Consider the following 13,531-nt stretch of genomic DNA (forward strand, 5'->3'; position numbering starts at 1 on the left):
TTTTCTTGTTTTTTAAGATCCATTTTCCTACATATTTGGTGGTTATTTAAAATCGTAATTTCTACTGTCAAAGTCTTTACCAATCGATTATAAAATTTATACAGTTAAAATTCTTCCAGCAAAAGTTCTTAAAATCAACAAGAACTAATAGTCGTTATCAATCGGTTCATAATGTAATAACATAACAATTGTCAAACATGTTGACTTCTTTTTTATGGAGAAAATGATTTTATGGCTATTAGCTGATAATACTTGTTTATTTACTGCTTGCTTGGAGAACCTTCCCAGCGATCCCAGAATCTAGAGTATCATGAGAAACACTTGCAGTTGAGGGAAAGGCGATGTGATTCTTCTTGCTGTGGGAACTCATCTCTACTTGTGATAAAGTAAAGTAAGCGACAACTTCTTTGTCTTCCGGTGAGAGAGCCGAAACTTGTTCTACTGTAGCAACAAGGAGATGCGTGAGAAAGTTCCTGACTCTCTGCATCTTCTTTTGATCTGATCTTCTTAGACCAGCAGTGACTTGTTTCTTACAGAAAAATATGTAAACCCAATTAAACCTAATCTAACTCTGAGATGTTTTTTTTTCTAAAAAAAAAATCATATTCATCAATGGAATATTCTACTGAGAAATCATTTTTTTGATGAACTTGTTTTCTTATCCGGTTTCTTAGTAAATTCAGATGAAGAAGAATTGGTGTAAAAGAAACAACTAATCTTGCATTCTTATGTTGAGGAAAAGTGAGATTGTAGCTGGAGCGATTGAGATGGCTCGCACATTGCTCGCACATAAGTATTGCGAAGATAGTCCTAGTATTTAGATAGTTTTATTAACACTCCAGTTGATTGACAATGGTCATGTATCATTGTATCAACATAGTCGTATGCATGTATTGTAGATGTCAAATTTGGCCTAGTTTTATTGCTTACTTAAAAATCTCGATAATGCTTTGGTATGATTAAAAATGCAGAGCCGTTCCTACCGTTTTCGAGGCCCGAAATGATTAAAGTAATAGAGATTTTATTAGATTCTATGTTTATTCGCAATTTCTATCATAAAATTTTGTGAAAGACTAATAGAGATTTTCTTCCAATATATCAAGAAATGTTCTTTCCAATATATCAAGAAATGTTCTTTTAAGAATGTATTAGGTAGAACATGTGCGTTTTTATCAATTGATTAAAAAAAAAATACTATTTCAAATTTCATTGAGATGTATAGATTAAAAATACTATAGAAATAAATATAAAAATAATTTACATAGACGAGTCTAGATTTTAGAAGAAAAATATACAGAAATATTTTTTAATTAAATAGAAGGCAAATAAAAAAAGTTGTGCACATTAGAAAGATATTTGCTAAGTGTTAAAACTGAATCCATGCAAGAAGAGTTATGAGATACTTATTATTACATCTTGCTAACTATCACGTAAGTCCCAACTCCCAAATAATTATGAGCATCACTACATCCAAATTATGACTCCCAAAACACAAGATGCCAAGAGTGATTGGTTTTAGGCTTGTGTAGATCTCTCTAAGGAGTAAGGAGTTATTGAGTAATTAGATACCTGAAATATAGGATTGTGAGATCCAAAACTTATCCTTTACAATTATAAGATTAGATTAATGATTTTATGGCTACTAACTCATAATACTTGTTGATTTCTCATTAGCCAACAATCTTCCACCTCACCTAACTTATTTAATGCTTTGGAATTTTCTTGGTATCATTTTCTCTGAATTACTCTCTATACCTGCTTTTTTCCTGTATGGAGTATTTACTTCACAAAGATGATGAGGTTGTGGAGAACAAAGGACAAAGATAAAAGGGTCGAGAGGTTTATCAAGAATGGAAGCACTTTTCTTAAGGAACTGATCGCTGACTGTAACGGTACATCAAATCCTATCTGTATATACTCTTCTGATCAAATCCTCAAGGCCACAAACAACTTTGATCCAAGTGGTTATATATCTAGTCAGAGATTCTTTATCTGGCACAAGGGAATAATCCAAGATAGGTGTCACCTGATCAAGAGATTTAAAGAAGAATATATATTAGGAGACTATGAATCAGTTGTTTACAATGATATTGTGATATCTGCTCGAGTCAGCAATCACAATAACTTTCTCAAGCTATTAGGATGTTGTCTTGAGTTTCCTCTTCCAGTTCTAGTGTTCTAATATGCGGAAAATGGAGCTATGAACGACCAAGGAGGTGTTGGTAATGAGAAAAGACAACCATTGCCATGGAATCTTAGATTAAAGATTACAAAGGAAGTTGCTAATGCTGTGACTTATCTTCACATGGCGTTTCCACGGATCATTATACACAGAGAAATAAAACCGACGAATGTGTTCTTGGACAAGAACCGGAAAGCCAAGCTGTCTGATTTATCCTTCTCTATATCTCTCCCTGAAGGTAAGTCATGGATTAAAGATAAGGTGATGGGAACACTTGGATACATTGATCCCTCTTATCACTCAACGGGTATAGTGACAGAGTACACTGATGTGTTTAGCTTTGGAATCTTTTTGTTGGTTCTTCTGAGTGGGAGACCTGCTATTTTGCCTGAATCTCCTGATAATATTCATGATTATGTGAAAGGTTTACAGGATAAAGGAGAGTTCTTTGAACTCAGGGATGAGTTTGGTAAAAAATCGATGTATGCATTTCTTGAGCTTGCGTTGAGATGCTGTAGGAGGAGGAAAGAAGAGAGACCGCAGATGATTGAAGTAGCAAAAGAGATTAAACTGATTGAGCGGTCTCTAGATGTTGCATCTGTATCAGAACCAACAAGTTGGGAAAAGAAAGGAAAGAAAGCTTGCATCGCCTAAGTTAAATCTCTATTGTAGAAGGAACTCATTGTAAAAGCTTTGAGTGATATTTCAAGAACGGTATTTCGGAGATCAAAATGTATGTGAAAGATGAAATTTTTATACGCTTATTCTTATATAGAGTGATGTATAAAGAAAAGCTTATTTGGCCTAATGCGATTTGGTTTTGGCTTGAACAAGCATCCTTTTAAGTTCTTTGGCAACTTCAATCATTTTTGGAACTTCTCCTCCGTAGCCAATGCATCTCAGTGAAAGTATAAGGAAAGCGTGCATTTGCAATAGCTCTTGTTCTTTGCAGCTTTCCAACACCGTTGGATCAATGATCTCAACAAACCTGCCATCTTCAACCAACTTGGTAGGAGAATCCTTGTATAGTTTGACAACAAGACTCGGGTTCATTGCGGTCAAAAGAGTAAGCATGAATGCTCCAAAGCCATATACATCCGTGTTCTCTGTTACTTTTCCGGTATTCATATAGTTGTGATCAAGGTACCCAACAGTTCCCTCTACAATATCTTCAACAAACTTTTCTCTTTCTGGAATCAAAACAGAGTTGTCGAACTCACTAAGCTTCGCTGTCCCTTTCTCATCCAAGAAGATCTTACACGGTATCATATCTTTGTGGATGATACTCTTTGAGAATGCAGTGTGAAGGTATGTTAAAGCATCTGCAACCTCCTTTGCAATCTTCATTCTCATATTCCATGGTAACTTCACATCAAATAGATTTTGTGGTCCATTTTTTGGTCTGCATATTATACTCTCTGCATATTCATAGACTAGAACTGGATAAGGAAACTCAAGACAGCATCCTAACAGCTTGAGGAAATTCTTGTGACCACTAACCATTGATGATATTGCTATGTCACAACAAGTCTTTCCACTGCGGGAACTAAACTCTGCTACCCATTTCTTGACAAGCACAAGGCGGTCTTCGAGCATACCTCTATAGCCATGGTAGCTACTAGACCGGCTGCGAAAAAGAGCATTATTTGGACTGAAGTTGTCGGTTGCTCTAAGGATCTGAGAAGCAGAGAAGGTTTTGATTGGATTGGATTGTCCGTTGCAATATTGGATGAGCTTTTCTAGCAGCACCTTGCCGTTCTCTTGGACCAACTTCTGCTTTTCATCGGGTCTTTCTGACTTCTTCTTTCTCCACCAACCCATCTCAACACTGAGATGAAGTAATTGATCATTCACGGCTGAGAGTAAAAATAATAATCTTTTACAAGTTCATGACTTGCTTTAGTGAAAACATGAGGATGGTTCAGTTGAAACCACTCTTTTCTTAGGGCTCTGAAGCATTTGGGGAGAAAGGACATATAGTTAATTAAGAAGTCTTGCTCCTTTTGTTGACCATTTTCTTAGAAAACTTCAAACAGAGGTTCGAGTTTAAGCTATTGCCATTATTTTTTTACCAAAAAAAAAAAAAAACTTCAAACAGGCGTAGAGACAGAGACCTGACTGAGAAACTAACTATAACTTTCAAAGAAATTATGGATAGTTGCTAAAAAAGACTCCACAGTTGACTTATAAAAAAAACGTTGACTGCTTCATTCATCTAAAAAACTCATTAAAACTCAAATTAAAGCTTCTCGAAAGATGAAATCTTAAAGGCAACAGAGGAGTTGGATTGTCAATGGTCCTAGACATGTGTAGAGCTCTTTACAATCTCAATCATGGGCTTGAAGATGTTAAATTCGACCAACTTATATTGTTTATTTATAGATAAAGAACGAGAGATACAAGAGGCATTGTAACGTGCCACCGCAGGGAAACAAAATAGTAAAGCTCAATATATATCCACAAGGTTTGCTCAGATGCAACCACTAGAAAAAACAGGTAAAACAGTTGAAAGAAACAAGAGTTTTATTCTCTAAAAGTTGAAACATATTGACTTCTCTAACTCAGACCCATCTGCAGGGAAATGTCGATGCTTCCAAAACATTTATCCATTCTTCCTGAAACAAGAAACAAAAAGCACAAAACAGATTATTAGAGATCATTAAGAAAACCACACTTCTTCAGCTTTTTTCAAAGTTGAAAATTTGTCATCTAGTAGGAAAATGAAACGTTATTCAACTATCAACTCTTCTCCGTGATGAGAGAGCTATAAACTCTCTATACTTAAATCTTGAGGCACATCATCAGGATTTTTCCAATACAGCATCCAAAGGATAAACCTTTATAAACTCCATCAATGATCTGCTAGGTAACCTGAAAAACAAGAATTGCGAATATGCACTGTCTAACAAAGAAAACAATTTCATCAATCTTGTAAGTCGTTACACAAGTGACTGGTTAAACCAAGATATACGCAAACTCAGGTCCCTGCAGCAACAAAAGGTGAAGTTTTTTTAACTGTCAGTAACGAATTATGATAGCAAATATGTTCGTAATATTCCAAACCCATGAATTCTCCTGGTTATACCAGTAAGTGTTCATATTCAAACCTTCATGATGTTCCAAAACACAGCTTCTTCTGCTAATGTTCCTGAAATTAGGATACTAATTATACGATTAAACAATGGACGAAATAGAACTCTATTATCTTCTTGACAATCTTAGAGAACGCTCACCAAGCAGTACACATTTTCTACAAAGCAAAACACAGAGGGGAAATAGAGAAGTCGTATGCAAAATTACCTTCTTACTTCCTTCTTAGGGGTAATGTTTCATTGTTTTCCAGCAACAGCACTATAGTGCATCTTAAGCAAGCTGTCAAGATCAACAGGAAACCAACCTCCTGCTTCCTGGGCCAACAACTTAGAATTTGCTGAGTCTAGTAACACGCTCACGTTCCCGAACCTATAGATCTGAAGACCGTTGTGCATTCTATGAGGTTTAGGTTTCAACAGCAACTCCTTCTCCTGCGCAAATAATTCTACTGCTTCTTTAAAACTCAGTTCCTCGGGGTCATCCACCTGAGCCTGAACCTTAGCACGACCCTCAGGCTGCCTCTGCTCTTGTGCCTTGTGGTAGCTTATATTCTCCCTTGCCCCTGGCTGAGACATTTCCATCAGTTCAACTGCTTCCCTCGCCATATCTAGACCACGCTTGAACTGGATTTCGATCCTCCTGTTTGCGGAAAGCTCATGTGGGAATGATCCTTTCCAACCCAAAAACCACTTCATTATCTCATCGAACTTTCGTTCTGAACACAGCCAGTGATATAAAACATCCAGCCACTTGGGGAAAAAGAATCTCTCCATCAGATCAGTCATGAGATGTATGGGTACTGAAGATACCCACCCCATAACCAAATTGAACTGGTCTAAATTCTGGTCTGCTGGGTTTATCTGGAACTCTTGCAAAGCCAGCTGTAATTTAGGAACTATGTAACGACGCATAAGCTGCTCCCAGCTTGCAGCATCAAAAACAGTCTTCCAAGGGGAAAGGATAGTGTGGACAGACACATCACTAGGATGCCAAGCATCGAGAAGGTTACCGAATTTCATCTGAATGATCTGATACGCACTTTCCAACTTCTGACCAAGCACTGGCAGCCACGGATGCACCCAAACATGGATGGGAACAGTTTCCAAACGTGGTTCCCAAGATTCAATAGCGGTTGACAATTTTGGCAGCACTACTGTGGTCAAAATCATTTCGAAAATAAGTGAGGGTAGCATTTTCTCCCATGTCTCTACAAATCTCAGCATTGGCTCTGGATCTCTAGGTTCCCAAGTATTGATGCCTGATACTCGCACAGCAGGTAAAATTACCTCTGAGACAAGTTGGCTAAACGGCGTCGAGATACTTTGATTGTCCTCAACTTCCAGCAGCATTTTCCAGGAAGATATAGCCTCGATACCATGCTCTGCATCACTAAGAGGGTCCCAACCCTGAAACATCCTGATAAAGAGAGTCAAGGCCAGTGAGCAAGCAATGCATGACAAGTTACAACTCTTATAGTCATCAGGATAGCTTGAACGCAGGTCCTTGAAACAATTGGCAAGTGAATCCAATGTTAAATTCCCAGACGCATTCTCCATCTCAATTCGATCGATTTCCTCTGCAATATATCCCAAGTTGTCAAACAGAATTTTCTGTTTCTTTTCCCCCATTTTAAATTTCTCCTTCTCTTGCTGCAAGCTCAAGGCTGATTCTTTCTCATTCCTCAAATCTTTATCAATCTTCAGAATTCCATGCTCGACTGACTCAACAATAAACCTCAAGTTATGCTGTAACTCTGGCTGTGGAACATTAGCATCTCTTGCTTTCTCCTCTGCGTATAAATTTCGTAAACTTTTAACAACTCGACCTTGTGGTCCTCGCTTATCAATAATGGTCTGACCACAACCCAAACCCTCTTCCTGTTTCTTCCCCAAAAACTCCTCAGCAGTAATATAAACTTCCTTCCTCACATTTTTCTTTTTCCAAAGATTCCTCCTTCCATCACCATGATTCTCACTAACAGTGACCTCAACAGTCCTCTTCTCCTCAACCTTGTTTAAAGCAGGCAACAACGGTGCAGTCTTCTCCTTGAAATCATTGTAACCCAAACCCATATTCTTCGGTCTCAGTTGCGCTTCAATGGGAATCACAATTCCCTGCTGGTTCTTCCCAAGCCCACCTCCTTTATATCCCATTTTTTCGAGCAATTTCATACCAAACCCTCCATTGAACTTTTCAAAGTTTTCCTTTTTATCCTTCTTCTCTCTCACATGTGTCTTATCAGCTATCTTCTTACCCAATGCATCAGGTAAAATAGTATCTTGATACTCATCAATTTTAGTTTTCCCCCGATTCTGTTTCAGTACCTGATCAATGTTACCTGCAGAAAGAAAATTGACAGGTTTGGTTTTACGCCTCTTCGTCCTTCGAGAGCCGCCGGAATCATCAGAGCTCGAATCACTTTCGAAGAAGGTGCCATAAATAGCGTCCTCCTTAGTCTGTTTCCTCTTCTCCTTCTTTCCTTTGAATAAAATCTCGTCACCCATGATAAAGCCACGAAATTCAATTTAGGGTTCCTGCAAACAATTAAGATTATCTCAATTGAAAAAGGAGAAAATTTCCATGTAGAGGTTACGAAAGCATTGTTGATTTGTATAAGGAAAATTTGAAGAAGCGTACCTGCGAATTTGAGACAGAGCAAGGATGAGAAAACGTAGTTTCTTTCAAGCTTTTTTTGACCAATTCCAAAAATTAACAGGGACGGTTTTTTTGACCAATTCCAAGCAAATACTTTGCCCTACTCGGTCAATACGTCATCGTTTTTTTTATCTAAACACTCACTCTACCGAATGTTTCACCAGCGGCCCACAAACAAAAGGGGCTCACATAAATTTTTTCCCTTCATAAGCATAACCAAAAAAAAAACATTATGAGATAATGAGACCATCGGGCCTATTTGAGTCTAGCCTTAACCAAATGATTTAAAAAAACCACTAAACGATGTATTTCGAGTATAACCGATAGCCCGATAACCCGACCCGACGTCAGTGAGAGGAACAATCTTTGCTTTGTCATTTTGCCTTTGTGAATTTTGTGACTGATTTGTAGTGTACATGCTTGTTTTGCCTTTCTTACAACATTTTGGGGATATCGCTTTGTTGTATTCACTCTCTTGTTTCCTTGACGAACACTTTTACTAGCAAGAAACTCGATCTCTGCACCAGATAGACTAGAGAAAGCATTTTGGTGCTAGGTTAAGCTATTCCCCAATCTATAAAGAAGAAATATGGAGGGGCGTTGTTTACTATTTCGTTATTAACAAGTATCTCGCTATTACACAAGTTAAGATTCGAGTCAAATCTCTAAAATCCCCAAAGCGTTACTGGCTCCTTCATTCCCATCGGTTTCCTACATGCTTCCTTAGCCCTGCTTGTTCACTGATGATGTTCCCAGCTCTCACTTGCCCACTGATGATGTTCCCAGCAGAAGCTCTCACTTGCCCACTAATGATGTTCCCAGCAGAAGCTCTCACTTGTCCACATATGTTGTTCCCAGGAGTAGCTTTCACTTGTCCACTGATGTTGTTCCCAGCTGCAACTCTCACTTGTCCAGCTCCAACTCTTGTAGGGAATAATACTTTGTGTAGCTGTTGTACGATCTTCAACAAGCCCAAAGCAGTTGAAAACTCCTTCTTCAGTGCTTCAATTGTTTCAGTATCAGCAGGATCAAGTATTTCGGATTGTGCTAAAAGAAGCCAAAGACAAACACAAACAGGAGCTTTTGTTGAGATTGAAGAACACATGAAACAAATATTAGCATACACTTATACTATGGTCTATATATGTAAAGGAGTTATATGTCAAACTCATTAACCTAGACTCCTTAACCTAGGGTCTCTTCTCTGTATATATATTGTACTCATTCACATCAATGAGATTATCCAATTCCATAAACCTACATGGTATCAGAGCCGTCACGATCTCTAACCTAAAATTTTTTTCATCGCCACTCTCCTCTTTCATCTCCTCAGATCTCAATCTCTTTGTCTCCATCTCTGTTTTCTCGTCCTCTGTTCTCCATTCCTCTGTCTCAAACACTCACAAATGGCTCACCAAAACAACTCCAACGTTGATGTTGTCCCCGCCACGACCACTTCTCTCCTCAATGTCAACATGGCCAACATCACAAAACTCAACACGTCCAACTACATCATGTGGAGCCGTCAAACTCATGCTCTTCTTGATGGGTATGAGCTCTCTCACTTCCTTGATGAATCTGCTAAGATTCCCGACGCCGTCATCACCACTGATGGTGTTGAAGCTGCCAACCCGGCGTTTGCTCTATGGAAACGGCAAGATCGTCTGATCTACAGTGGCCTAATCGGTGCAATCACTGGATCGATCCAACCACTACTCTCTCATGCTGCAACATCCGCTCAAGTGTGGTCAAAGCTGGCTTCTCTCTATGCCATGCCCAGTCGCGGCCACATCAAGCAACTGAAACTCCAACTGAAACAATGGCAGAAAGGATCTCGCACCATTGATGAATATATGCAAGGTATTGCTACGAGATTTGATCAACTTGCACTTCTGGGTAAGGTTGTGGATCATGAAGATCAAATAGAACAAATCCTAGAAGGTCTTCCAGAAGACTACAAACCGGTGGTAGATCAAACGGAGGGTCGTGAGGTTCCTCCAACAATCACCGAGCTCCATGAAAAGCTGAGAAATCAAGAAGCAAAGCTCATCTCTCTATCGTCACTCACACCAGCAACGTCGTTTCCAGCCTCTGCCAACTACGTCACCAACAAAAGCCGTGGTCCCAACAACAACAACACCAATCGTAACAATTCACGGTCACCACAAAACTATCAACCGTCGGCCTACAACAAGTACCAAGGAAGTCGTCCGCCACGTCCATATCTCGGACATTGCCAACTGTGTGGTACCCAAGGTCATTCCGCAAAACAGTGTTCCCAGTGGACATCGAACACGTCTCGGTCTGCACCACTCCTGCCTACTCCGTCAATGCCTCCAATGACTTGGCAACCCCGTGCAAATCTGGCCATGACCAATCAGCAGCCGCCATCAAACCCATGGGTTGTTGATTCAGGAACCACCCACCACATCACTTCTGATTTAAACAACTTGGCCCTTCACCAACCTTACAATGGAGGTGAAGAAGTTGTTCTCGGTAACGGTTCAAGTATTCCTATCTCTCTTACTGGATCATCTTCTTTATCAACTAGCTCCAAACCATTATCACTGCTAGATGTTCTTTATGTTCCAGATATTCAGAAAAATTTACTTTCTGTTTATCGATTGTGTAATGCTAACAAAGTCTCTGTGGAATTTTTTCCATCATCGTTTCAGGTGAAGGACTTGAGGTCGGGAACCCGGTTGTTCCAAGGCAATACTAGAGGTGAGCTGTACGAATGGCCAGTTCAAAAAATGTCTCCATCTTCCTTTTTCGCATCTCCACAAAATAAAACCACAGCTGAGATTTGGCACTCAAGGCTTGGTCACCCATCATCTCAAATTTTAAAGTCTATTATTTCAAAGTTTTCTTTACCTATTTCTACTTCTTTGTCGAATAATTTTTCTTGCAATGATTGCTTTATCAATAAGAGCCATAAACTCCCGTTTTCTGAAACGTCCATTTCTTCCTCTCGTCCTCTCGAAATTATTTTCTCCGACGTATGGACCTCACCTATAACATCCATAGACAATTACAAATATTACCTCCTCTTTGTTGATCATTTCAGCAGATACTCTTGGTTATATCCTCTCAAGTACAAATCTGATGTCAAAGACATGTTCGTACGGTTTAAAGCTCTCGTTGAAAATAGATTCCAAGAAAAAATTGGAACCCTCTTCTCGGACAACGGCGGTGAATATATAGCCCTACGAAGCTTCCTCGCATCCTCGGGAATCTCTCACCTTACATCTCCTCCTCACACACCAGAACACAATGGATTGGCTGAACGTCGACATCGTCACATAGTCGAAACAGGTCTGTCTCTCTTAAGTCGAGCTTCGGTCCCGAAAACATATTGGCCGTATGCTTTATCAGCGGCGGTATACTTAATAAATAGAATGCCAACCCCAATTCTTTCATCCTCTTCTCCTTACCAAATCCTTTTCAAAACCAATCCAAATTATTCAAAACTTCGAGTTTTCGGGAGCCTCTGTTATCCATGGTTGAGACCATACCAAACAAACAAGCTTGATCCAAAATCAATTCCTTGTGTTTTTCTCGGTTACTCATTAACTCAAAGCGCTTACTTCTGCCTAGAACCCAATTCGCAAAGAATATACACCTCTCGGCATGTTCAATTTGAAGAAACAGTTTTTCCCTTCCAAAAATCAAACACTTCCACTGTCACAAATACGAACTCGTCCTCACAGCCTCCTCCTTCTTCCACAGAAAATTCGATCATCACTGTCCCATTCACGGCTACAGCTCCACCGCTAGTAGTGCTTCCGGAACCGCCGTCGTCTCCGGCTCCAAATCCGTCACCGGAGATGATAAACTCAGGTATGAATTCTACAGAGTCTTTGCCATTGGAACATAACGTGTCTTCTAGTGCAGGTGAAAATCAATCTTCCTCCTCCACCACGTCACATTCAAGCCCCAATCATAATAACAGCCCACCAAATATAACCCAACAAAATCCCTCTTTAAATACAAACCAAACAAACACTTCTCAAAGCCCAACATCTCAACAGGCCCAAACACCAACCCCAAGCCCAAATCATTCCTTATCTTCTACCTCCTCACACGAACCCGACGCTTCTACCTCGTCTCCACAAAATTCACCATCTCCACCACAACAAAATTCACCACCACAACCACCACCAAACAATCACCATCAGATGCAAACACGATCCAAAGCTGGAATCACCAAACCGAACGCAAAATACACTCTTCTCGCCTCTACACAAGCCAAGTCGGATATTGAACCGAGAACAACGACGGAAGCTCTAGCAGATGAGCGATGGCGAAATGCAATGAGTACTGAGTTCAATGCTCATGTCAAAATGCAAACATGGGATTTGGTTCCACCATCACCAACACAAAATCTAGTCGGAAACCGGTGGCTCTTTACAACAAAATATCAAGCGGATGGGACTCTCGATCGGTACAAAGCGCGATTGGTTGCTAAAGGGTACCACCAACAACCTGGAATTGACTATACCGAAACCTTCAGCCCCGTAATTAAGTCTACAACAATCCGAATTGTTCTTGGAGTTGCTGTTTCTAAAGACTGGAAAATTCGCCAATTGGATGTAAACAATGCCTTCCTCCAAGGCACGCTCACCGAAGATGTGTATATGCCACAACCACAAGGGTTTATTGACAAAGACAGACCCGACTACGTTTGTCACCTTAAAAAGGCACTCTACGGTCTCAAACAGGCACCTCGAGCGTGGTATCTTGAACTCAAAAATTATCTCTTACAAGCAGGATTCACAAACTCGCTGGCAGACACGTCCTTGTTTATATTTCGGCAAGGTAGTGATATCATCTACATTCTCATCTATGTTGATGATATTGTTGTGACAGGAAACAACAGTGATCTTATCGAACGTACCATCACTGCTTTCTCCAAACGATTCTCCACAAAGGATCTTGGAAATCTGTCGTATTTTCTCGGCATTGAGGTAAAGAGAATACGATCAGGACTACACCTGTCTCAACGCAAGTATATCTCCGATCTCCTGGTTCGTAACAACATGATCACTGCTAAACCGGTAGCAACGCCAATGGCAACGACTCCGAAATTGGATCTCCATACCGGTACACCACTTCCCGAAGCAACAGAATACAGGGCACTTGTTGGTAGTCTTCAGTATCTATCATTTACAAGGCCTGATATATCCTTCGCAGTCAATCGCCTCTCGCAGTTCATGCACTTGCCAACCACGGATCACCTCCAAGCTGCTAAGCGAGTCCTCCGATACTTAGCTGGCACCATGACTCATGGTATTTTTCTTTCTCGCGATAATACGTGGTCTCTACATGGATTCTCCGATGCGGATTGGGGTGGAAACAGTGACGACTATATCTCCACCAATGCCTACATAGTCTATCTTGGCAAGCAGCCAATCTCATGGAGCTCCCGAAAACAGAACACTGTTGCCCGATCCTCTACAGAGGCGGAATACAGATCCGTCGCCAACACGTCATCAGAAATAAGTCTCGCGATACACTCTCTTCTCGATGAACTTGGTGTCAAAACCACCCATACACCGGTTATTTACTGCGACAATGTAGGCGCCACGTACTTATGTGCAA

At 40.1% G+C, this 13,531-nt stretch overlaps 2 protein-coding genes and 1 pseudogene across 12 annotated transcripts; 1 reads left to right on the forward strand and 2 right to left on the reverse strand.

Annotated features, from left to right (window-relative positions):
• The first annotated feature begins 1,773 nt into the window (after positions 1–1,773).
• Positions 1,774–3,012, forward strand: LOC110228991 (annotated as a pseudogene).
• On the reverse strand, positions 2,865–4,029 carry LOC110228992 (non-functional pseudokinase ZED1-like). Its single transcript, XM_021027605.1, has one exon. The coding sequence runs from the start codon at positions 4,001–4,003 to the stop codon at positions 2,987–2,989; it is 1,017 nt and encodes a 338-aa protein (XP_020883264.1). The 5' UTR covers positions 4,004–4,029; the 3' UTR covers positions 2,865–2,986.
• Positions 4,030–4,528: 499 nt separating this feature from the next.
• Positions 4,529–8,010, reverse strand: LOC9316047 (septin and tuftelin-interacting protein 1 homolog 2). 11 transcript variants are annotated; one of them, XR_002332518.1, is made up of 4 exons: positions 7,913–8,010; positions 5,483–7,809; positions 5,290–5,330; positions 4,529–4,797 (listed from the first exon to the last, which is right to left on the reverse strand). XR_002332518.1 is itself a non-coding variant. In XM_021027610.1 (3 exons), the coding sequence occupies exon 2, from the start codon at positions 7,777–7,779 to the stop codon at positions 5,512–5,514; it is 2,268 nt and encodes a 755-aa protein (XP_020883269.1). In that variant the 5' UTR covers positions 7,780–7,809; positions 7,913–8,010; the 3' UTR covers positions 4,529–4,797; positions 5,483–5,511. The 11 variants fall into 11 exon arrangements, 4 of the variants coding, with proteins under 4 accessions (XP_020883269.1, XP_020883267.1, XP_020883268.1 ...); XR_002332515.1 differs by having other exon boundaries at positions 4,536–5,167; XR_002332514.1 differs by having other exon boundaries at positions 4,536–5,167; positions 5,268–5,330.
• Between the last annotated feature and the right edge of the window lie 5,521 nt (positions 8,011–13,531).

Source organism: Arabidopsis lyrata (assembly GCF_000004255.2).
Source record: "Arabidopsis lyrata subsp. lyrata unplaced genomic scaffold ARALYscaffold_4, whole genome shotgun sequence".
NCBI lineage: Eukaryota > Viridiplantae > Streptophyta > Magnoliopsida > Brassicales > Brassicaceae > Arabidopsis > Arabidopsis lyrata.